This window comes from Schistocerca cancellata, chromosome 1 (assembly GCF_023864275.1).
Source record: "Schistocerca cancellata isolate TAMUIC-IGC-003103 chromosome 1, iqSchCanc2.1, whole genome shotgun sequence".
NCBI lineage: Eukaryota > Metazoa > Arthropoda > Insecta > Orthoptera > Acrididae > Schistocerca > Schistocerca cancellata.
Window position 1 is genome coordinate 1,115,130,739 of NC_064626.1, and position 23,090 is coordinate 1,115,153,828.

Here is a 23,090-nt window from a genome sequence, read left to right on the forward strand (position 1 = left end):
GACATTTCTTCTTGTTAGTAACCTGGAATTCAAATAAAAGTAAAAAAAAAAACTTTTCTAGTATCGAGATCCGATTCAGCGAGTTTGCGATTACAAGTCTTCTACGCAATCAGCTACCACCAAATATGTTAATAACGCACAAGTGTTTTACACTCGGAAAACTTGCTATCTTCAAACGCGATCATCTAAAGTTTCGTTGAGAATTGCGGCATACTGCCTTAGGAAACTGACTTCCGGGCAAAGACCTTGAAATCCGATTGCTATGAAGAAACTCGGAAGAGAGCAGAGCAGTCCGGAAGGTCCCCTCGGGTTAGTAGTAGAGACGACAATCGATACTGCCCAGTGCGACGGTGGTGGCGACACAACGACTACAGTCGTTCGCAGTTACCAGTAGCGGGTGGACTCGCAGCTGCGCCACGGCAGACACAGCGGCGCCCGCCTGCTAGATACGTACGTATCCGGGCGAGGAGACCGAGTGCGGCCGGCGCAGCCTGGGCAGAGCGACTCGCGCGCGCATCCCGCTGGCGGCGGCGGTGGGCACTGGCGGACCACTGGCTGGCTGCTCGCCGCGGCGGCGCGCCCCAAGAAGACGCAGCGCAGCGCAGCACGTGGTCCGCGGCAGGGGAGGGGCGGCCTTGGCAACGAGGCGCATACTAATTGTCGCCAGGCCGTCCCGAAAGCGCAGCTGCTGCACCTGCCGGGGCGGAAACGCGGCGGCGGTCGCGCTCGAGGGGATCACGTGTCAACGTCAATCACTTCACCATTACGCTACTTCCACGAAGGCTTAAATGGCCACCTAGACAAGCTGACGTCTATATGCTCTACTAAAACGATAGCAGGCAGTCACCACTGAAGACTGCTTTTTAATTCGATAAGCCAGTTTCCGGCGCGTCTTCTGATGTGAACACTTTGGTTTAAATTCAGGGGAAAACATAATTGCAAATTTTTCCTCGAAAACTGACGGTGTCTGAACTACACCTCAATAAAAATCAGAAGACCGTCGTTGATCAGTGATATACAATAGTTCTCGTTGTTGCTGTTGTCCGAAGATGGTCTGATGCTGATGCAGCTTCAGATCCTACTCTATCGTGTGCGAGCCTACTCATCTCCGAATAAGTATTGCAGCCTACATGTTTTTCAGCCCGCTTACTTTATTCATCTCTTCGTATCTCTGTTATTTTTATCCCATACACTTCTCTCCAATACTAAATTGGTGACCCCCTTGACTCCTCAGAATGTGTCCTATCAACCGATCTCTACTTTTAGTCAAGTAGTACCAAAGGTTTCTTTTCTACCCAATTCTATTCAGTATCTCATCATTAGTTATGTCATCTATACATCTAATCTTCAGCACTTTTCTGTAGTACAACATTTCAGAAGCTTATACTCTCTTCTTGTCGTCCATGTTTCACTCCCATAGACGGCTACTGTCAATACAAATATTTTCATAAAAGACTTCCTGACTCTTAAATCGATACTAAAAGTTAACACATTTCTCTTCTTCAGAAACACTTTTCCTGCCATTGCCAGCCTACACTTCATATCCTCTATACCTCGGCCATCGTCAGTTATTTTGCTGCCCAACTAGCAAAACTCATCTACTACTTTCGGAGTCTCGTTTCCTAATCTAATTGCCTCAGCATCACCTGATTTAATTCGACTACATTCCATTATCCCTGTTTTGCTTTTGATGTTGTTGATATTATATCCTCCTTCCAAGACACTGTCCTTTCCATTTAACTGCTCTTCCAAGTCTTCTGCTGTCTCTGACAGATTACAATGCCTACCAAACGGTTTCGAGAAGCTGCAAGAATGGCGGACAAGAGCATGACTGTGGCGTATGACGTCATGACAATGCGCCCGTGTACACAGCAAACTTCCAATAGATTATAGAGAAAGTATTTATTTTATTTGGCAATTTGCTGGATCAAAAACCGTACAGCCATACAAATTACAAATACAATTCACTTGAAATAGTAATTGCTGAAAATATAACTTCAAATATTCGTTTTCTGAAAGATGAATATCCCAGAATTATGTATATAAAATACAGCAGTACTCTACTATTTTTATCCCGCACACTTCTCTCCAATACTAAATTGGTGACCCCCTTGACTTCTCAGAATGTGTCCTATCAACCGATCCGTGCTTTTAGTCAGGTCGTACCAAAAGAGATCAGAAAAGAAGACATTACAATTAGAGGAAACAAAAGAAAAGAAAACAAACATGATCACACAAATATTTAAGGAGTAAGATGATTGAAGTAGGAAGAAATAAAAAAGACATACGGAATCAGTGAAGCAAAACAACGTTCGTGACTAAAAGGAAAAAAAAAATGTTTTGCCCGGCAACGTAGATATTAACATAGATATACTTCAGCGAGGAAAATGGTGGTTAAGACATGCATTTGGAGCGTAGCACTGTGTGGCTCTGAAATATGGCCAACAGGCAAAAATAAAATGAAATCTCTTGAAGCATTGGAGGTAGCTGTTGCAGATAAAATGCATAGACAATACCATCAACCAGGAGTCCTGCAAAGAATTGGTCAAGAAAGGTCATTCAGGAGAACAACAGAGCCATAACAACGGAAATGGACTGGTCACATAATATACGACACAACCATTTACTTGTAAGTGTCCAAGAAGGAATACTAATGTAGGGCGAGAAAGACCGCCATTGGTATTTGTAAACAAGCTATACATAACGCCGGAGTCTTTAATTATGCACAAATAAAGAAATTAGCTTATAAGAGACCCAGATAGAGAGCTGCCAACCAAAACTCGCACACACATATACACAAGGAAGAATATCGCAAAATTCACTTACAATATCGATTAAGCCTAAGTTCAAATGGCTCTGAGCACTATGCGACTTAACTTCTTAGGTCATCAGTCGCCTAGAACTTAGAACTTCTTAAACCTAACTAACCTAAGGACAGCACACACATCCATGCCCGAGGCAGGATTCGAACCTGCGACCGTAGAGGTCACGCGGTTCCAGACTGAAGCGCCTAGAACCGCTCGGCCACTCCGGCCGGCGATTAAGCCTAAGTCATGGGTTTATTATCTGCTCAAGCTGTTTTTGTATCATGCAAAAAGTAGCTTTAAGAAATTGTTATTGCCATACAAGCCTATTTTATTTTTACATCGCTACTGAGGACACGCCAAAACATCATGCCGCCGACACTACATTCTAATGGTGAATTTCATGACGCCTGTCTTTGGGCGCAAGAGAACATGGGAAATGCTACTAGGGTCTGGGTGGGTGCTGCTTTCCCAGGTGGCACGATGTGAATAGGCGTACGATTCGACAGTAGCTTCGCACAACCAACATCAGCACAATTACAATGGTATTAATTGTGCTGTCTAATAGAACCACTAGGACACTAAAGGGAATTAGTGAAGTGTTTGTCTAGATGTCGTGAAAACACATTTAGTCATCTTAGGGCATGACGACACGTTATTTATGTGGTATATAACTTGAAAAAAAAAAGAGCAATTTAAGAAACTAAGAACAAATCAGCTGGTATTCGGAAGTAAATTTTCTATGAAACTGGACGAAGTAAAAAACTTTAGAAAGCACATCTTCAGGTAACTGCACGGAACGTATAGTGCTCTGCATGCCGTGTACAAGTTCTCAAAAGGTCAGCGATGAAATGAGTCACTGGTAACTGACTGGCACAGCTGCCTCTTGACGACATATCCAGCAATCCCACAGACGGCTGTTAAGCTAAAAATCGGCTACTAGGAAATTTACCTTGCTGAGTCACAAAGTACCACTACCCGAGGTCGCGGCAGATTTATTAAAGATCTTCATCTTACAAGAAAAAGTGGTTTTTGTATCCAATGAACTCCTGGAATCTCCGATGTCCGCGGCCAGACAGAAATAAAAGAAGGCGGTGACGGGAGGACGTGGGCAACAGCCCTGGAGATAAAGGCGAGCCACTGCCCTCTTTATGGAGGAACGGGTGATACGCACCAGCCGTCTGTCCGACGCTCGAGGCCGCACAGACTCCGACCGCACGTGTACCTGCCGTCGGTCGAGTAATTGGATCTTCGACCCCGCTCACCTCACCTCAGTACAGGGGGACTCGAGCGCGTCCGCGGCACGAACGCTTTACAGTACCGCAACCATAACTATCGGAAGCATTGCGGGCAATTAAAAACAGCGCCATAAAACGGCAAATGCGTACGCCAAGATAACGTCCTCGTCTGCATTAATTTACATTTGCAAAAACGAAACGGTTTATCGTCAAAACTACTTCATATACTACAGCGAGACAAATACGAAAACGTGCCTTTCTTCATGTCGATTCATCTACATCACTAAAAGGGGATGCTATTGTTTAGAAAATACACTGACAGAAAGATGCAACTCCAACAAAATAAACAATGAACAGTAATGAAAAGTCGGGATTACATTTGTCTGGGTAACATATTTAAGTGATTGACACTGAAAGATCACAGGTTAATACAAGCGCGAGATAAACTACGGCAAAAGTGAATTGATGGTACATTAATAACCGCAGTACCGGTCAGAATGTCGCACGCAAGCAAGGCAAACGTGCATGGAAACGTGTAGCACAGGTGCCGGATGTCAATCGGTGAGAGGGCGTTCCAAGCCTATTGCACTTGGTCGGTCAATGGAGGGATGCTTAATGTTGGTTGATGATAACACTGAAATTGTTTCCACAGCGAAACTTTGTCTCGAAAACTGGCAGAAAATCCAAAGAGATTCTCGTCGTATGTGAAGTATATTAGCGGCAAAAAACAATCAATGCCTTCTCTGCGCGATAACAATGGAGATACTATCGAAGACAATTGTGTCAAAGTAGATTTACTAAACACAGCCTTCCGAAATGCCTTCACAAAAGACGACGAAATAAATATTCCAGAATTCGAATCGAGAACAGCTGCCAACATGAGTAACGTAGACGTAAATATCCATGGAGTAGCGAAGCAACTCAAATCACTTAATAAAAGCACGTCTTCTGGTCTAGGAATCAGGTTCCTTTCTGAGTATGCTGATGCATTAGCTCCATATTTAAGAATCATATACAACCGTTCGCTCGACGAAAGATCCGTACTCAAAGAATGGAGAGTTGCACTGGTCACACCAATATTCAAAAAAGGTAGTAGGAGTAATCTACTAAATTACAGGCCCATACCGTTAACGTCGATATGCAGCAGGGTTTTAGAACATATGCTGTGTTCGAACATTATGAATTACCTCGAAGGAAGCGGTCTATTGACACACAGTCGCCAGCCAGAGTGGCCGAGCGGTTCTAGGCGCTTCAGTCTGGAACCGCGCGACCGCTACGGTCGCAGGTTCGAATCCTGCCTCGGCATGGATGTGTGTGATGTCCTTAGGCTAGTTAGGTTTAAGTAGTTCTAAGTTCTAGGGGACTGATGACCTCAGATGTTAACTCCCATATTGCTCAGAGCCATGTGAACCATTTGAACCAACTTTCTCCTCCGAATGCGAAAATATTTTGTTGACACCGGCCTACATAAGGCGGAACGATCACCACAATAAAATAAGGGAAATCAGAGTTCGTACGGAAAGATATAGGTGTTCATTCTTTCCGCGCGCTATACGAGATTGGAATAATAGAGAATTGTGAAGGTGGTTCGATGAACCCTCTGCCAGACACTTAAATGTGATTTGCAGAGCATCCATGTAGATGTAGATTGTCGTCTAATGATATCCCATACGCGCTCGACTGGAGACAGATCTGGTGGTAGAGCGGGCCAAGGCAAACAGTATGTTGGGTCACAATAAGGCTATGTAGGCGAGTATTACCCTGTTGGAAAACACCCCCTGGAATGCTGCTCATGAGTGCTGCTACTGTCACATAAAATCCCACCCCAGACGACACCTACAGGTGTATGTCCAGTGCGTCTAGGCGACAGACTGGTTGGTTGCAGGTGCACCTGGCCTCGTCCTAACCAATACACGGTCTTCACTATCACCGAGGCAGAACCAGCTTTCGTTAGGAAACATAACAGACTTCCACCCTGCCCTCCAATGAGCTCTCGCTTGAAGCCACTGACGCCACAAATGCCGGTGGTTTCGGGTCAGTGGAATGCACGATACAGGGCGTCTGGTTAGGAGCTGTCCTTGAAGTAACCGATTTCTAACAGTCACTGTTGTGCCAACTGCTGCTCAAATTGCTGCTGCAGATACAGTACGATGTGACAGAGCCGTACGCCGAACACGATGGTCTTCCCTATCGGTAGTGCATCGTGGTCGTCCGCAGGCCGATCTTCTTGAGACCGTACATTCTCGTGAATACCGCTGCTTGCAATCACGTACAGAGGCTACATTCCTGCCAAGTTTTCTACAATACTGCAGAAGTAACATCGAGCTTCTCGTAGTCCTGTTACATACCCTTTTCGAATTCAGTGAGGTGTTGATAATGACGTTCCCTTAGAGGAAGTCTTGACTATCATCATCTCACCACGTCCGATCTCAAAGGTAACTAACGCTCACGACCGTTACAGCACGTATTTAAAGCGAACCTGATTTGCATCTTCATACTGGCGCTATTAGCACCACTCTTACGCCACTGGCACAAAATTTCAACAGACATCTTTCAAATGCAGAAACACGCCAACCAACTTTCGTTTATGTCGCACAACTCCCTGGTGTTGCGATTTTTTTCCGTCATTGTGTGTGTGTGTGTGTGTGTGTGTGTGCGAAAATTTTTGGAAACTTGTGGTAAGTTCTTCTGTGACCAAACTGCTGAGGTCATTGGTCCCTAGGCTTACACACTACTTAAACTAACTTACGCTACGGACAAGACACAAACCCATGCCCAAGGGAGGACTCGAACCTTCCCGAGGGGTTGGGGGGGGGGGGGGGGGGGGGGAGCCGCTCGAACCGTGTGAAAACAAAAGACTCGACTCAGCACCACGAATGTATCATTACGGGATGTCATTATTCCTTTATTTTGCTGTAATTGTTAGACAAAGGTCTACATATCTTATACACTGTTAGGTGATAACTACCTCTATAGCCATTTTTAAGTGATCGGATACGTTAGACAAAGCCAGGTACAGTGCAAATTATATCTTCAATTACAGGGTGAACCCAAACTTCGACAAAATTTCAGAGATTATTCAGTGACGCTTTCTGTTTTGCCAGAAGCTCACCGGTGGCTCTTAACAAAGTATTAATTTATTCGGTTCGTTATCTCAATTACTTGGATTCACTGAAAATACCTTCACGCTAGTGGAAAAGTGTCCAATGCACAATCTCAGAAGCGTGTAACATAAAATACAGAGTAATACAACAATGCAAATCTAATTCGATACGGTTGCCGTCCTTACGAGAAAAATCCACTGCATTTAGTGAAGCAATACAAGAGGTGCATATCAGCCATCTCATCAGTAAACCTGTCGGGCCTGGTGCTCTAGCGGTAGCCGGCATGGTAGCTCGGCATGTTCGATGGGAGTGCTGCCTACGCTCCGTAACAAATAAATAAAAAAATGACAGAAGTAGTCAACGATGAACTTGAAGAGGTGTCATGTGACATCCGCCCAGACCAAATGCAGAGAAAAAAAGGGGATGGAGCGTGTCCCTGTTAACCGAGAGATCACAGGATCTAATAACCGAGAGATCACAGGATCTAATCCCTGTCGGACCTTGATTCTTCACTCTGGTTTCAACCCAACCATCATCTCTCACCGATGTGACGAGTCGCCAGAAACGATTCACGGTTCGATGAAGATGTTTGGTTAGTGTGGCGCTCAAAAGCGCGGTTATCAGCGCCTGTACGAAGTTCCTATCTTTACGCAGTCCACTCTCGACACGTTCACGAATGATGATGGAAATGATGAGGACTACACAAACACCCAGTCCCCGGGCAGAGAAAATCCCCAACCCTTTCGGGAACCGAACCTGGGACCCTCTGATCCAGAGGCAGCAACGCTAGCCACTAGACTACGAGCTGCGGACACTCGCGATTTGGATTCCACGTTAAACTGTACGTCCCCTTTCCCCGGTTGAGTAACTGGGGTAGGTTAGGGACACGCAAGTCGCCGAATTGGCGTCCTTGCACCAAGCAACTGAGCCACACAAAACTGTTGTAAACCTATACATATCGTTGTGTATTACTGTTAACGTACTAGCACTATCGGACAACAACTCAAGACAGAATCCAGCAGCAATGAAAAGAAGCTAAGAGCTAAGTGGGCATTACTGCTGTCAACAGCAGATACTGCGACTGGATGGGCCAAGTTTGTCTATCAACAAGAAACACAGCGTATATCGTCGACATTTACAATGCTGTGAAGATATTTTCAGATGGCCACAGGGAACTAGTACCAAAATACTCAGAAAATGTCTCTCAGCAACTTCAAAGTTTTATCGCTGGTGCTCCGGCTCACTCAAGTACAAATAAGTATGGCAGCCGCCGGCGCTCACATCCTGACACAGATTCAACAGTGAACAGAGCATTACCATTATTAATCACTCACACAGGTGTTGGCAAAAGCATTGTTGACCGCTACATCAGCTTCACAGTAGATGACGGCAGTATGACCAACAAGTGTTTACCATTGTGGGTCGAGACGGCTGTTCTTTAAAATAACAGTGCAGTAAAATAGATAGTGCCGGCCATGGTGGCCAAGCGGTTAAAAGCGCTACAGTCTGGAACCGCGCGGCCGCTACGGTCGCAGGTTCGAATCCTGCCTCGGGCATGGATGTGTGTGATGTCCTTAGGTTAGTTAGGTTTAAGTAGTTCTAAGTTCTAGGGGACTGATGACCTTAGCAGTTAAGTCCCATAGTGCTCAGAGCCATTTTTTGAAAATAGATAGTATCGTCTTAGGGTTATGGGAATGAAACAACAGGCTTTTCTGCGAAAATGTCTTGAAAGCGATACTGCTCTTAAATGTACTAGTGCTATGGCTTAGTGGCACGTCCTCCGCCACTCTCTAAATCAATCTATAACAACAGGCAAAGTTCGGCTAAGATTTGTTCGCCACCTCTTCCTTACTCGACTTGCCACACAACTTGGATGTCAGATCCTGCCGCACTACATGTCTGCTTTAACGCCACGCAGTAACATTACTCAGGCGGTGCTGGACTACTGGCTATTTATCGTGGTTTGCTGTCCCTGGTTCAGACACTGTTAGACTGAATAACGCACTAGATTACTTTGGGGGGCGGTGTACCACTAGATCACAAACAATTCCACTTCAAAAACAAATTGTATGTAACGAAAAATACACCTTCGTTTTCTTTGGACACAGAGTCGTATGAAATGCGAAATAAGCAGTATTTATTTGGGCTGACGTCATCTACACATACCAAAAACGAATTTGCAAAAATAGAAAAAAATGCGCCCGACCGTTCTTACGAGACACATCCAGTGTACAGGTAAATAGGAAGTTGACAGTACCGGAAAATGCTCGTTGCTTTGTCGACCGCCTCACACAGAAAACCGCACTACAATAGTTTGAGTCGTTATGTGTACCACTTGAGCATCAGTGGTCATGTTACACTTACGAAACACTAGATGGAAGCGTCCTTTAAGCTACAAATAAATTCACACCACGTAATCAGTTACTAAACTTTAACCCTTCAATAACGACGCGATTCGGAGACTTTGCTTGAAATTCAGGAGACAGCTTCGGCATTTAGTTAGGCAGAAACCCTGCAAGAAAACCACTTAGATTTCTGTAGTCCTATGGATCTGCGTAGCATATTTTCCTCGACAGCTTTACATGTTAGCTTTACACACTGACTGTTTACAAATTGTACCAAGATGTTACAATTAAGTACATCGGAAAAAGAGATACGCTCAGGAGATGTCACGTTAATATTGTGTAACACCGGCTCTACCCTTGATTACGGGCTGAATTAGGCGAGTAAAAGAGTCCATAAGTTTCTAAAGCAGTGCCACATCCCGCTGGAGCCAACCGATGATGATCAGATCCTATACAGCAACAAAATTGCGGAGATGTTGATCGTTGCGTTTCACCAGTTCTTTAAAATGGTCCCAAACATTTTCTACGGAATCTAGATGGAACGTCGAGGTGCTGGTTGCCTGAACGTTCGCAAACCAGGAATGTATGCGTGCAGCACAGCCAACACGGCTGTCGTCATCTTGGAGGACGAGAGTGTCCCGTGCATAGTCATCAAGAAGATATAGAGGGAAGGGCAAAACTCGTCAGAGGGAATGCAGACAGCTACAAGGGGCATTCAATAAGTAATGCAACAATTTTTTTTTTATCTCAGCCAGTTTCGGTTGAAAAAAAGGGATTTGTGCGATATCGTGGAATATTCTGACATCAGGCTCAATAGTTTCATGAAGTTCCCATACGTGGCGGCCGCTGTACATAGCTTTAAAAATGGCGTCTGTACCGGAGGTGCGTTCCAAGCAGAGAGCTGTCATTGAATGTCTTTTGGTGGAAAACCACAGCATCGAAGATATTCAAAGGCGTTTGCAGAATGTCTACGGAGACCTGGCAGTGGATAAAAGCACGGTAGGGTCGTTGAGCGAGGCGTCTGTCATCATCGCAACAAGGCCGCACGAATCACTCAGATCTCCCGCACACAGCTGCGTCTCGTGCAACGTTGGAACGTGCGGACACACTCATTGGAGGTGATCGACGAATCACAGTCGAAAATCTCGCTGCACAATTGGACGTCTCTATTGGTCGTGCTGAAACAGTAGTTTACCAGTTGGGGTACTCAAAGGTGTGTGCCTGCTGAGTTTTTCGCCGCTTAACAGAAGGCCATAAAGAGCAACGAAGGACCATCTGTGCTGAATTGCTTACGCGTTACGAGGTCGATTGTGACAATTTTTGTCAAACACCGTCATAGGTTATGAAACATGGGTTCATTATGCCGAACCGAAAGCAAAACGGCACTCCATGAAGTGATGTGTATTGTGATAGCCTCGGGAAATTGAACAATAACTTCCCTGTGTTCGTCACCACAAAAATGCAAACGAACTTCTCCTTCTCCATAACAACGCAAGGCCTCAATCAAGTCTGCGCATCCGAGAGGAGCTCACAAAACTTCATTAGACTTTTCTTCCTCGTCCACCCAACAGCCCCGTTCTTGCATCATCCAAAATCCATCTGTTGGGACCAATGAAGGGAAGCAGTACGTGGATGATAGGGAGCTTATTGGTGCAGCAAGATGATGGCTCCGACGTCGGAAACTAAAGTGGTACCATACGGGCGTATAGGCCTTCCCAATAAGGTGGCGCAAAGTTGTCGCACTGAACGGATATAATGTTAAAAATAGGGTTTTGTAGCCAAATGAGTGGGGAATAATATGGTGTACTGGAACCCTGAATAAAACCAACCTGCTTTCAGAAAAAAATGTGTTGCATTACTTATTGTCACCCCTCGTACATCCTGGTTCACATTCACGGTAAACCAAACGACTAGGTCCAAGTCATGGAACATAAAACACCCGCAAATAACACAGTACCACCTTCGGCCTGAAAAACATTCTCCATACACTGCGAGCTAATAGCTTTACTGAGCCGTCGGTATACTCGACGTCTTGCAATATTTGAAAAGAGGTAAAATAGTCACTTGGAGGACCGCACTGCATGCTACTGTCCAGATTCTGCATTGTTATACCCTCGCAGACGTGCTGCTGTGAGTAATGACCTTTTGCGAAGTATCCGATTCCCAGCAGTTCCTGTCTAGTTTGAATACGATGGTCGTCTAGGATCTTCTTATGACTAGTGTACTTTACGTAGTGTTATAGGGCTGCGAACAGTACACCATTCCTTGTCTGCAGGATGGAAAATATGCGTTGATGCATCAACAAATTGGACAACTTGATTCACGGTGTGCTCCCGGGACGTCCGAAGACCACATCTGCTTTCTGCCTTGGGTCACGCCCCCACATCGACCCATCTTAGTGCGTCGTAAGTTAAGTCAGAGTAGGCGGTCACGAGACCGCCTAGTACCCAGTTATACACCAGCGACAACGTTCCAAAGCGACCAGTGTCCCCCTTTAAACCGGCGACAAATATTCTGTCCGACTACGTTGTTTAGCATCTCCATAAAACCTCTTTTACATCGAAGCGATCACACGTGAACGTGCAACACCGAACGAGGATTCTCTATTATGTAAACGCTAGCATTCGCTGTTTCGTTCGCATTCGCAGTTGCTCGTTCGTGTTCCCCCAGCTGTCCGTTTTTCAGTGAATTGTTAAAATATAAGAGTCCCCTAAGCTTCGGCGCTAGCAGACACAGAAAGTTTTTGTTTGCTATCTTCTATACTTTTGATGTTGTTGACATGAGTTGCATGAGCGATTCAGTGGTCCGAAGAGACTGTAATGTTGCTGACACAAAAATATATAAGGGGCAGTCAAATGAAAACGAGGTAGATGTATAAGAAGTGAATAAACTGTTTACTTTTGGAATAATAATCACCGTAAATGTTGATATACAGGGTGATTTTTTTCCACCGAGTGCAAACTCCAGGCATTGATAGATGAGCAACAAAAAATGTCTAATGAACTTGTTCCTATGCTTGAGACCATTTATCCAACCATACTTTTTTACACAGACTGCGGTCTAATACGCGCTGTACCACGCAGCCATAGTTACAGTATGCATGGTTTCCTCCTAGGTTCCTCAAACGTCATGACCTAGTGCCCTCTCCTGTCGTAGTGGTTGGTAATGTTGTGTCCCATTCACTTCTCTTGCTGACTCACCTTGTAGTGGATGTGACACAGCGTTGTACACAATAGTACCATATCCAAATCGAAAGCTTGCCGACATGGTGTTTATTTACAGAAACACAAATGGCAACGGGCTGCGGGATGAATAAGGAGACCTATGCCCACCGACAACCACCACAGCATTCAGTGTTTGCGACAGTGTTACGCCGTTTGTCCGAGACAGGAAATCATGAAGGGCGTACCCGAAACGTTCGGACATCAGATTTGCAAGAAAATGTGATCAACACTGTGGAAGTCGACCGCCGTGTCAGTACCAGGCAGTTGGCCCGCCAGTATAGGGTAAGCCAAACGACCGTGACAATTGTTACTACCCTTATGAGTTACAGCGTGTGCAGGGCTTACTAGCGACACACGTTCCACATCAAGAGCAGTTCTGTAACTGGTTTCCACGGTTCCGGGATTTGTGTCATCCACCTATTCACAGTTGAGGCCACCTTTATGCGGAGCGATTTCTTCACATTTCATAACAGTCCTCAGTGGGATAGTATGCAGAACCCCCATGGCATGGTGACAGCGAATCATCAGCATCGGTGCTACCTAAATGTGTGGGCCGGGATAACTGGCGACGGTATTCTGAGACCAGCCTTCCTTCCATGTCGTCTAACAAGCCCGAACCATCGGCACTTCTTGCGGGTGACTTTGCCTCCCCTACTGTAAGAAGTGTCATTGCTGCTACATGATAGTGCTCCAGCCTACTTCGCCATTAACGTCCGGACCCATCTCAATCGTGTCTTCCGTGGTCGATGGATCGTACGAGAGGGCCAGTTGCATGGCCTGCTCGTTCACTGGATCTCAACCCACGCGATTTCTGGTTATGTGGCCATCTCAAAAGTATCGTGTATCCACAGCCCACTCCAGAGGTGGAGACACTGGAGCAGTGTATTCATGCTGCCTTTGACACTGTTCGTATGCAGCCTGCTCGATGTGAACGTGTGAGACGGAACATACTACGGCGCGTACACGCCATGTGTTGAGACACAAGGAAACCATTTCCAACATATACTGTAACTGTTGCTGCATCGTACAGCACGTACTAGATTGCAGTCTCTGTAACAAAGTAGGACTGAATAAATGGTCTCTAGCATGGACACCATGCATTTCCGGACCTAAGTTCATTAGACCTTTTTTTATTCCGTATCCTCTCATCGATCAATCCCCAGAGTTTCTTCACGGTTGAAAAAGTCATCCTGTATTTATTCTACTGCGAGACGAGACGGTCAACGCCTTTGTGCAAAAATGTTTGCGGTTGCCTAAAGAACGTATGATTGTACGCACGCGTACAAACTTTCGAGTGAAGCAAATCGATGGCCATGAACGTCTTTCTTAAGGCTGGAAAAACATGGAATCGCATGGTGAGAGATCGAGAATGCACGGAAGATGTATAAGGGCTTCGTAGCGAAACTTCTGCAGCTTGGTCGAAACAACCTTGGCAACATGTGGGCCCGCTCTGTGGAAAGACATTACTGGCCGTCGATTTGCTTCGGACGAACAGGTGCATGTTTCAGTCGATGAGCCGCTGTGCAGCACCAGATTTGCACCTGGAGGCCAAAACTTGAACTAATTTTATTCGAGGGTACATCGGTTCCAAGTTAAAACAGCGTATCTACCAAGTTTCGCTGCCGTACAATAATTACAGCATACACTGGACCCCTCTGAGTAGCTGCTCTTTAATTATAACCAACCGGTACGTGCATTGTTCAGGACCAATGATAAAGGAAAACCGGGGTTACAATTCAGTATTACTTGCACTGTTTCGACGTAATTCCATGTTTTCATAAAATTACGACACCTAAATTTTTCCTTCCCTACGCCAAGTTGTACGCTTCTGTTCTCCATTGCTACTATAATGCGCTGTACGCAATATAAGTTAATTAGTTTTATTGCCACAATATAAGTGCTAAAAATAATATACAGCACATGGCTCTGAGCACTATGGGACTTAACATCTATGGTCATCAGTCCCCTAGAACTTAGAACTACCTAAACCTAACTAACCTAAGGACAGCACACAACACCCAGCCATCACGAGGCAGAGAAAATCCCTGACCCCGCCGGGAATCGAACCCGGGAACCCGGGCGTGGGAAGCGAGAACGCTACCGCACGACCACGAGATGCGGGCTACAGCACATGCTTCAATGTCCTGTTGATCTGACGGAATTACATTTTCCTGGAGACATTTTGAGTCGCCAACTTTGTCTTCGACAAGAGCAGAAGCTGAAGCAATGAATTAAAATTTGTGCCACAGCTGCGACTTGAAGCCGGGTCTCTTGCTTACGTTTCTTCATAAGTAAGGGAGATTCTTCGATGAATTTTGCACAGCATACAAATCATACTTACAGGTTTATGAAACTCTAGAAATTATTTAATTTATGAAAAAAATGAATGTGCTGTTACATTTTAAACTTCATGTTTATAAAAAACACAAATTTTATAGTTAATTATCTCAATTTTTACCACAGTTTTTAATAGATTTGGAAAATTCTAGAGTTTCATACACCTGTAAGTATGATTTGTATGCTGTGCAAAATTCATCGAAGAATCTCCCTTACTTATGAAGAAAAGTGTACCTATAGCAACAAATGCAGCCAATGGTAAGCGAACAAAAGATGAAATACAAATGTAAAAAAATAAATTATTTTCTTATCTGTTTGAACTTCCACCACTGTAAGTGTAAATCTTGAATCCTTTCTGGTCATGCTGACAAAGTTTTATGAATTTATTTGTAAAAGTATATACAGTAGAAAATAAAAAGGGTCCTACCCCCCTTAAGAAGGGGAAAACGGGCGCAAGGTGTGAACTGAAGTTTGTGAGGGCATTGGACTACGCTGGTCTTTGCAGCTGTGGTAGCCACAATGCTAAGGTAGTAATTGTGGTTAGCGCATCTGCCTAGTAAGCAGGACCCAGGTTGAAGTCCCGGCTGTGGCACAAATTTTAATAGGTTGAAGTCCCGGCTATGGCACAAATTTTAATTAGCTGCTTCAGCTTCTATCCTTCCCGTAGCTTCGATGTTCGTTCCTTCGCTTTCTCTTCTGTAAATCCTAATTCGCACATTTTCGCTCTAGGGTCGCAGTACGCGAGCGCACAGCAGCTAGTGGCGCATCTGCGCCTCAGCCAGCGCGGCGGCCGGACGCGGCGGGGCCGCGCCGGAACCGGGCCTGTGGGGCACGCCCCGCCACGGCAGACTATCAGGTGCGGCGCGCGGCGCGCCTTGCGCAAACCGTCCGCGTCCGCCGCCAGCTGCGCTGCACTGCGCGTCTTTGCTCTAACAAAGGAACTCGCTGCCGCCTGTCTGCTACTCGTCCGCAGCCGGCTGCAACTCGGCTCTAGTGTGTCGCTCACCTGGCCACAGGTAGCAGTGCTGCTCCCGACCCAAGCTCGTTTAACAACTACTTTACACTTGTAAATATGGTGCTCGCATGTCTTCGTGAAATTTCTACAGAATTTCGTCGGCGCAACTGATGCCTTCAGGTGCGGCGAATACACTGGTGAGGCTGGGAGCGAAACCTACTATTTATGACAGTCCGAGAAGAATCTCCGCAGGCGTGAATGCACCAAATTTGGTGCCCAATAGCGCAGATATGGTACTGGTCATCGAATTTGGCGCATTCACGCCTGCGCAGTTTCTTCTCAGACTGTCATAAATAGGAGTCTTCCACGAACAGGAGCCTTCGGTCACAACCTCCGCTGTGTGTTCGGCGCACCTGAAGATGTCGGTTAGTTGCAACAAAGAACTACTGTGGAAATTTCACGACGACATCCGTTTTTTCTCCCGAGAACCATATGTACAACTACTCCGACGGGATTATGTAGTGAAAGGCTGATCCCTTTAAACGTGGATAAACGTGAGAGAAGGCATACAACAAAGGGAAAGAAGCCAATGCCATCTGATTAAAAGATCAGTAGCGAACACATTTAACATGTCACACCGTGTTAAGTACGCTATCTGATAAAAAGTATCCAGAAAGCCCTACATAACGTGAAGTTGACCACTACCTGTCAGGAGAGGCGAAGCCGCCACTATAGAAGGAGGCGGGGAGTATTACATTGTCAGCAGAGAAGCAGTCACAGCAGATTGGTTCGGCCAGGAGAGATCAGAGAATTGGAACGGGGTTCAGTCATTGGATGCCACTTGAGAAACAAACCCATTAGCAGCGCCGATTTAGGGCCTAAGTGACACAACCTGCCGCTTGGTGCGGCAAGCTGGGAAGGGTCGTCACAACTGTGAGATTTCTATACAACACAAATCACACTGACGAATCATCCTATACTATGTGGCAATTCCACACAAAGGTTCAAATTTCGAGAATTTCTGGAGAAAGTTACCAGCCATCATGTGTAGTGCCAACAGTGAAGTGCGGAGGAGTTGGTGTTACGGTGTCCGAGTGCCTCTCATGGTTTCGATGTGCTCTCCTTATTGCGATTAAGAAAACGCTACGGGCGGAAAGACATGAACACACCTCACAGCACTGTGTCCTGAATACAGTAGAGCTACAGTTCGGAGACGATAATTCTTTGTACTAGGGTTGACTGAAAAGAAATGCCTCCACGTTCGTAACTCTTCAACAGTTGGCAGCATCAGTATGCGGCAGGTAATAGCTTGTTCCGTAGCCTCTTCTCTACAGCTCCGGTTGGCGGGAAGCCTTAGCGCTGAACGACTGTGTTGTTGCAGTTTGAAGCATGGGACCTTGCGCAGACGGTCGGTCAATGCGATTTAAGCAACGTGGAGTCATTGAATTCTTGACAGCAGAAGGTGTCACCCCAAAGGAGATTCATCAGAGAATGAAAGCAGTTTATGGTGATTGTGTTGATGTGACTACTGTGCGTCGTTGAGCGAGTAAGTTTAAATATGTTGAGGAGGGACCTGCGTGACAAACAAGGAGTTGGACGTCCTGTGACAGCAACCACCGAGTTTCACAAGCAAAATGTTGACAGATTGATTCAGGACGATCGTCGTAGCACTCAGAGAGAAACTGCAAGCACAATCGGCATTTCACAAGAACGTATGAGTCATATTATTGCTTTGCTTGGCTATCGGAAGATCTGCGCACGATGGGTACCCCGGTTGCTGACTCCTGAAATGAAAGTGCACACACTTGAGATTTGCCAGTAACTCCTCTCGCGTTACGAGAACGAAGGTGACACCATTCTCCATCCAGCTGTGACAGGAGACCACCATTATGACCCGGAGACGAAACGTCAGTCTATATGTAGAATATCGACACAAAGACTCGCCCCAGAAAAAGAAATTCAAGACGCAGCCCTCAGCTGGAAAAATCATGACCACAGTGTTCTGGGACGCAGATGGTGTTATCTATGTTGAGTTCCTTGATCGTGGAAATAATAAATTCAGAGCGTTACATCACACGCTGCGAACTCTGAAACGACGGCCAACAAGCGTCCGAAACGAAAAGGAAAAGGCTTCCTGCAGCATGACAATGCCAAACCACGCACTTCACTTCACGTGCCACCACAACAGAACTTGAGAGACTGAATCTCACCAGCGTACGGCATCCTCCATACAGTCCAAATTAGCACCGTCTGACTTCCATCTGTTCCCGATAATGAAAGACGATCTGCGGGGACATCATTATACTTCTGATGAAGCCGTTGGGAGACTGTGAGACTGTGGTTGCGGAAAAAGAGTGTCGACTTCTTTCGTCACGGCTTCAGAAAACTTGTTCATCGTTGGCGGAAATGTACCCATTGGCTGGTGATTATGTGGAAAAGTGATTACTGGTAATTAAAGATCACATTGTAAGGATAATTTCTGCGTCTGATTTATTAAAATATTCCCATCCAAACACAATTAACGAAGGTGGAGGCATTACTTTTCATTCAACCCTCGTATCTACTTGACACTGCACGCAACCATATCGCAGCATCTGCGAGGCAATGGTTTGGGGCAATAACATTGCTGATATGGACTGGCCTGTCCAGAAAGCCTACCTGAACGGAAGGGAACACTTTTGAGATGAGTTAGAACGTCCACTTCGCTCTAGACCCCACCGTCCAACATCATTACCTCCTTCGTCTCGGCTCTTCAGGAAGAATGGGGCGCCATTCCTCCACAGACTAGCAGACAACTGATTGACTCGTCCCCTTCAGAGTTCAAGGCGTCAGGAAGGCGAAGGACACGCCCTATATTAATGTTTGCGATATTAAATGGGACGATCATGTAAACTCGATATTAAGTTGCTGGGAGGGTTCTGGGAAAAATGCGCTACATCTGTAAATGAAAACGCATACGAGACGCTAGTGCGACCGAACTAGAGTACTGTTCCAGCGATTGTATCTCTTAAATAAAGTAGACATGAGAACAGACATAGAACAAACTAGGAGACGCGCTCCAAGGATTGTTAATAGGGTGGTGTAGCCCTTCTGAAAGAGTAACAGATATACTCGGGAAACTTAAATGAGAATTCTTGACAGAGAGACGATGTCATTCTCGCGAAACCTATTGCGTACATGTAGAGAACCCGTATTCAAAGAAGACTGCGATCATTATGCTCCACCATCGTATATTGCGCACAGGGATCACGAAAATACGATGAGCTTAGGGTTCGTACTGAGACATGTAGACAGTCTTTTCTATCTGGCCCAATACGGGAGTGGGATGGAAAAGAAACAATAACGTAGGCACGATGCAAACTCATCTGTGCACTGTATAGTGCCCTACGGACTATATATGACGATTACATCATTTATTGCAGAACCACACGACGAGGAACGCACACAAAGGAGATGACCTGAAGACAAGAAATCTTAATGACCGTTTGAAGGGCTTCCTAACGCCAAACTTCGAAGCAACAAGGCGTTAATAGCCTGAAGCTTGGGGGGAGAGAGGGAGAGGGAGAGGGAGAGGGAGAGAGAGAGAGAGAGAGAGAGAAGCCGCCAGACTGTACGGGCCATTCGCGCATTTTACGTGTTTTCATGTGCAGGATAAAATAAATTTGCACGCTCTGTTGAAATAAACTTGGAACAGAAATGTACTGCTGATTGTGTTGAGCGTATTCTGCACTAACTGGACATCAAATTCCGATCCTACCATGCCCGCGAGCTGTGGGGCTGTACAAATCGCTGGGCATTGTGGCAGTGACTAAAGAGAGGAGACTCTATTGGTAAGGGTACGTAATGCGTCGAGAAGGCCAGATCACCAGCTGGGTGGAGGAAGATTGCATCAGAGGTAGCAGAGCGAGGAGAACAGCACGGCTGAGACGGACTGACGGCATCACAGAGGACACGAGTACGATGGGACTTGCTGGAGAGGAATACATGGTTCGAAGAAGGAGGAGGGGCTGACTGGCGAGGCGGAAGACCGACTACGGATTGTGTAGCCGACGTGGTGGTGGTGGTGGTGGTGGTGGTGGTGGTAGTAGTAGTAGTAGTATTTAAGGTTATTAAACATTAGAGATTTTGTCTTCGTGTAGCGGCTGTCGCATACCTTATTGCGGCATCAGCGAGGCTGCGTCATTGCAACGTGTGTCTTCTCTAACATTTCTCTCATCTCTGACCAAAACTTGTCGTTGACAAGGAAGGACGTTGCAGCTATTGAGAACTTTGTACGTTAATGTTTATTTATGGGACAGAACTTTACTGTTACTGAAGCAGAATCTGAAGCAACTGACAGTAACTAAATAAATAACTCATCTGCTGTAGGAGGTTACGTAATGTAAACAATCACAACAAAGGGAGCGAGGTATTTGATTGAAAACTTGCCAACAGCATTCGACAAATCATTCACATTCGAAAACATTGAAATATTATTTCATACTGGTAGCTAAAACAGAGCAGAAAACAGTTAATTTTTATGAAGAAGTTTTGAAAAACCTGATACTGAACGTCATATAGTTTTCATATGCTATAATGAGTCATTATATAGGCAATCGTCAGAAATATAAGGGGAAATCAAATAAAAACGAGCCATATGGAAAAAGAGCATATAAACAGTTTATCATTTCAAACGTAATCACCATAACTATTAATACATCATCCGTCTGCGAGACAAGACGGCCAATGTCTTCATGGAAAAATGTTTCCAGTTGCCTACGGAACCGTGTCTGCATCCAGGCGTGTATCTTTTCGTGCGAAGGAAATCGACGGCCCATGAATGTCTTTCTCCAGGCCTCAAAAAAATATGGTAATCGCACGGGGAGAGATCGATGCTGTATGGACAATATGTAAACGGCTTGGTCAGGGAAACTTCAGCAGTATGCTCGAAACAGCCTCGGTAACATGTGGGCGGGCAGAAGCTTCGCTGAGAAGTCCTCATACATGCTAAAAACCGTCCCGATTCCTCCCCAAGCGATTTCCATTGGTTAAGAGTCTTGTAGAAAGACATTCGTGGCCGTCGATTTGGTTCGGAAGAAGAGGTGCATGTCTGAGTTCAATCACGGTTCCGCAGGCCACAAATGGTTCAAATGGCTCTGAGCACTATGGGACTTAACTTCTGAGGTCATCAGTCTCCTAGAACTTAGAACTACTTAAACCTAACTAACCTAAGGACATCACACACATCCACGCCTGAGGCAGGATTCGAACCTGCGACCGTAGCGGTCGCGCGGTTCCAGAGCGCCTAGAACCGCTCGGCCACCTCGGCCGGCTCCGCAGGCAGCCGCTAACATTCTTCCCTGAAGGTACTGTCTTGTCTGGCAGTGTGTTAACAGTTATTACGACTACTTTTGAAGTAGTGAACAGTTTCCATACTTTTTTTCGATCTGGCTTGTTTTCATTTTGCTGCCTCTTTATGCATTTTTGTTACTTAATAGCATACGTAAGTGATCTTTATTTACTTGTTACTTTAAAACTTAAGCATTTTATTTGTATATCTTACTGTGTAGTATGATTGAGAGACAGAGTTTGGTGTGTATGTGTGTGTGTGTGTGTGTGTGTGTGTGTGTACGCGCACGCGTTTACCTTTTACATATAGGAAGTGAATCCAGCATAATTGGATAAAATCTATTTAGTGGGGGGCAACAGGGTTCCTGACAGTCGCCAATGTACTGCTTTGTGCGATTCATGTTTCCTACGGAAAGGCGAGTTCTACTTCAATTTGTATAAAAGAGTAGATGTATATCAAGTACAGTCAAGTAAAGATACCCATGCGAGTCGTGCACAGATAATTCCGTCGGTCGAGCATTTGCCCGCGAAAAGAAAAGATTCCAGAAAAAAGGAAGATTGAGTTTAACGTCCCGTCGACATTTAGATCATTAGAAACGGAGCAAAAGTTCGGACTGTGTCGAAGATGGGGAACGAACCGTCCCGGCATTTGCCTGGAACGATTTCTGGAAATCACGGAAAACCTAAATCTGTATATCCGGAAGCGGGACTGAACCGTCGTCGCCTCCTCATCCCCTCCACCCATCCCACATTCTTAAATGGCAGGAAGTTATGCTAAACAAGTCTATCCCAAGCACTGACGTACAAGCGGTAATTCACCTCTCTGTGGGCGGAAAATGCGCGCAAATTTGTGCGTATGCAATGAATACCTCTGACGTACGCTCCTGACGTTGGCAAGTTTCGAAAACATTTGAATGCGAGAGCTGAATGAAACTACAGGCAAGTGTGTGGGCCTCGGGCCTACTCACCCAGAAGAGGAACCAGCCGTTGACCCTGACGAGCCTGGTAACGCACCAGCGCGTGTGCACGGCGCGCATGGCGGCCGAGGCACTGCGCTGGCGATGATCGCAGGAGCAAGGCCGAGCCGCCGAGCTGCTGTTCGCGACCGGCCTTTTTTGTCTCCCCTTTCGCGACGAGGTGAGCCGTCATAGAAAACCGCCCGCTGTGCAGTGCCGCGCTGTGGTTCAGCGACCGGCGCGACGCGGCTACGCGACACAGCAGCAGCAGTGGCGCGCGCAAGAACATGCCACAAGTGGCGCGTCAGCGGCCGGCAAATTGGCGACAATAGGGACGGCCGGGACCGTCGCCAAGGCGCTCGTTACCCGCAATTAGGAGCACTTGCCGCGGCCCTGTCCTCTCACACTACCCACCCCTTCACATCTGCTTGCACCCTCGGCCAGCAGCTGGCGGCTGTCCACTCGCAACTTCTATCCTCGCAGTTAATGTATGTGAAATCTTATGGGACTTAACTGCTAAGGTCATCAGTCCCTAAGCTTACACACTACTTAACCTAAATTATCCTAAGGACAAACACACACACACCCATACCCGAGGGAGGACTCGAACCTCCGCCGGGACCAGCCGCACAGTCCATGACTGCAGCGTCCCAGACCGCTCGGCTAATCCCGCGCGGCTATCCTCGCCGTTAAAACGTAAAGCATTTAGGCAGTTTCGGAGTGGGGTTTGTAGTGTCTCTCACTACGTGGTAACCAGAGACGGTCAACATTAATCAAACAATTAGCTTCGCTAATCGTT

The 23,090-nt window shown here is 46.0% G+C and overlaps 1 protein-coding gene across 5 annotated transcripts in view; it reads right to left on the reverse strand.

Moving 5' to 3' along the window:
- Positions 1 to 23,090, reverse strand: part of LOC126092154 (regulator of G-protein signaling loco) — a 247,546-nt gene that overhangs the window by 121,906 nt on the left and 102,550 nt on the right. The window contains exon 1 of one of the 5 annotated variants that reach the window (XM_049907642.1): positions 22,304 to 22,387. The exons of 3 other annotated variants lie outside the window; for them this stretch is intronic. In XM_049907642.1, coding sequence (XP_049763599.1) covers positions 22,304 to 22,372 — 69 coding nt within the window. In that variant the 5' untranslated portion in view covers positions 22,373 to 22,387. Of the gene's footprint in view, positions 1 to 454; positions 541 to 22,303; positions 22,388 to 23,090 lie in introns of those variants that run through there. One more of the 5 variants, XM_049907650.1, reaches the window with a different exon arrangement.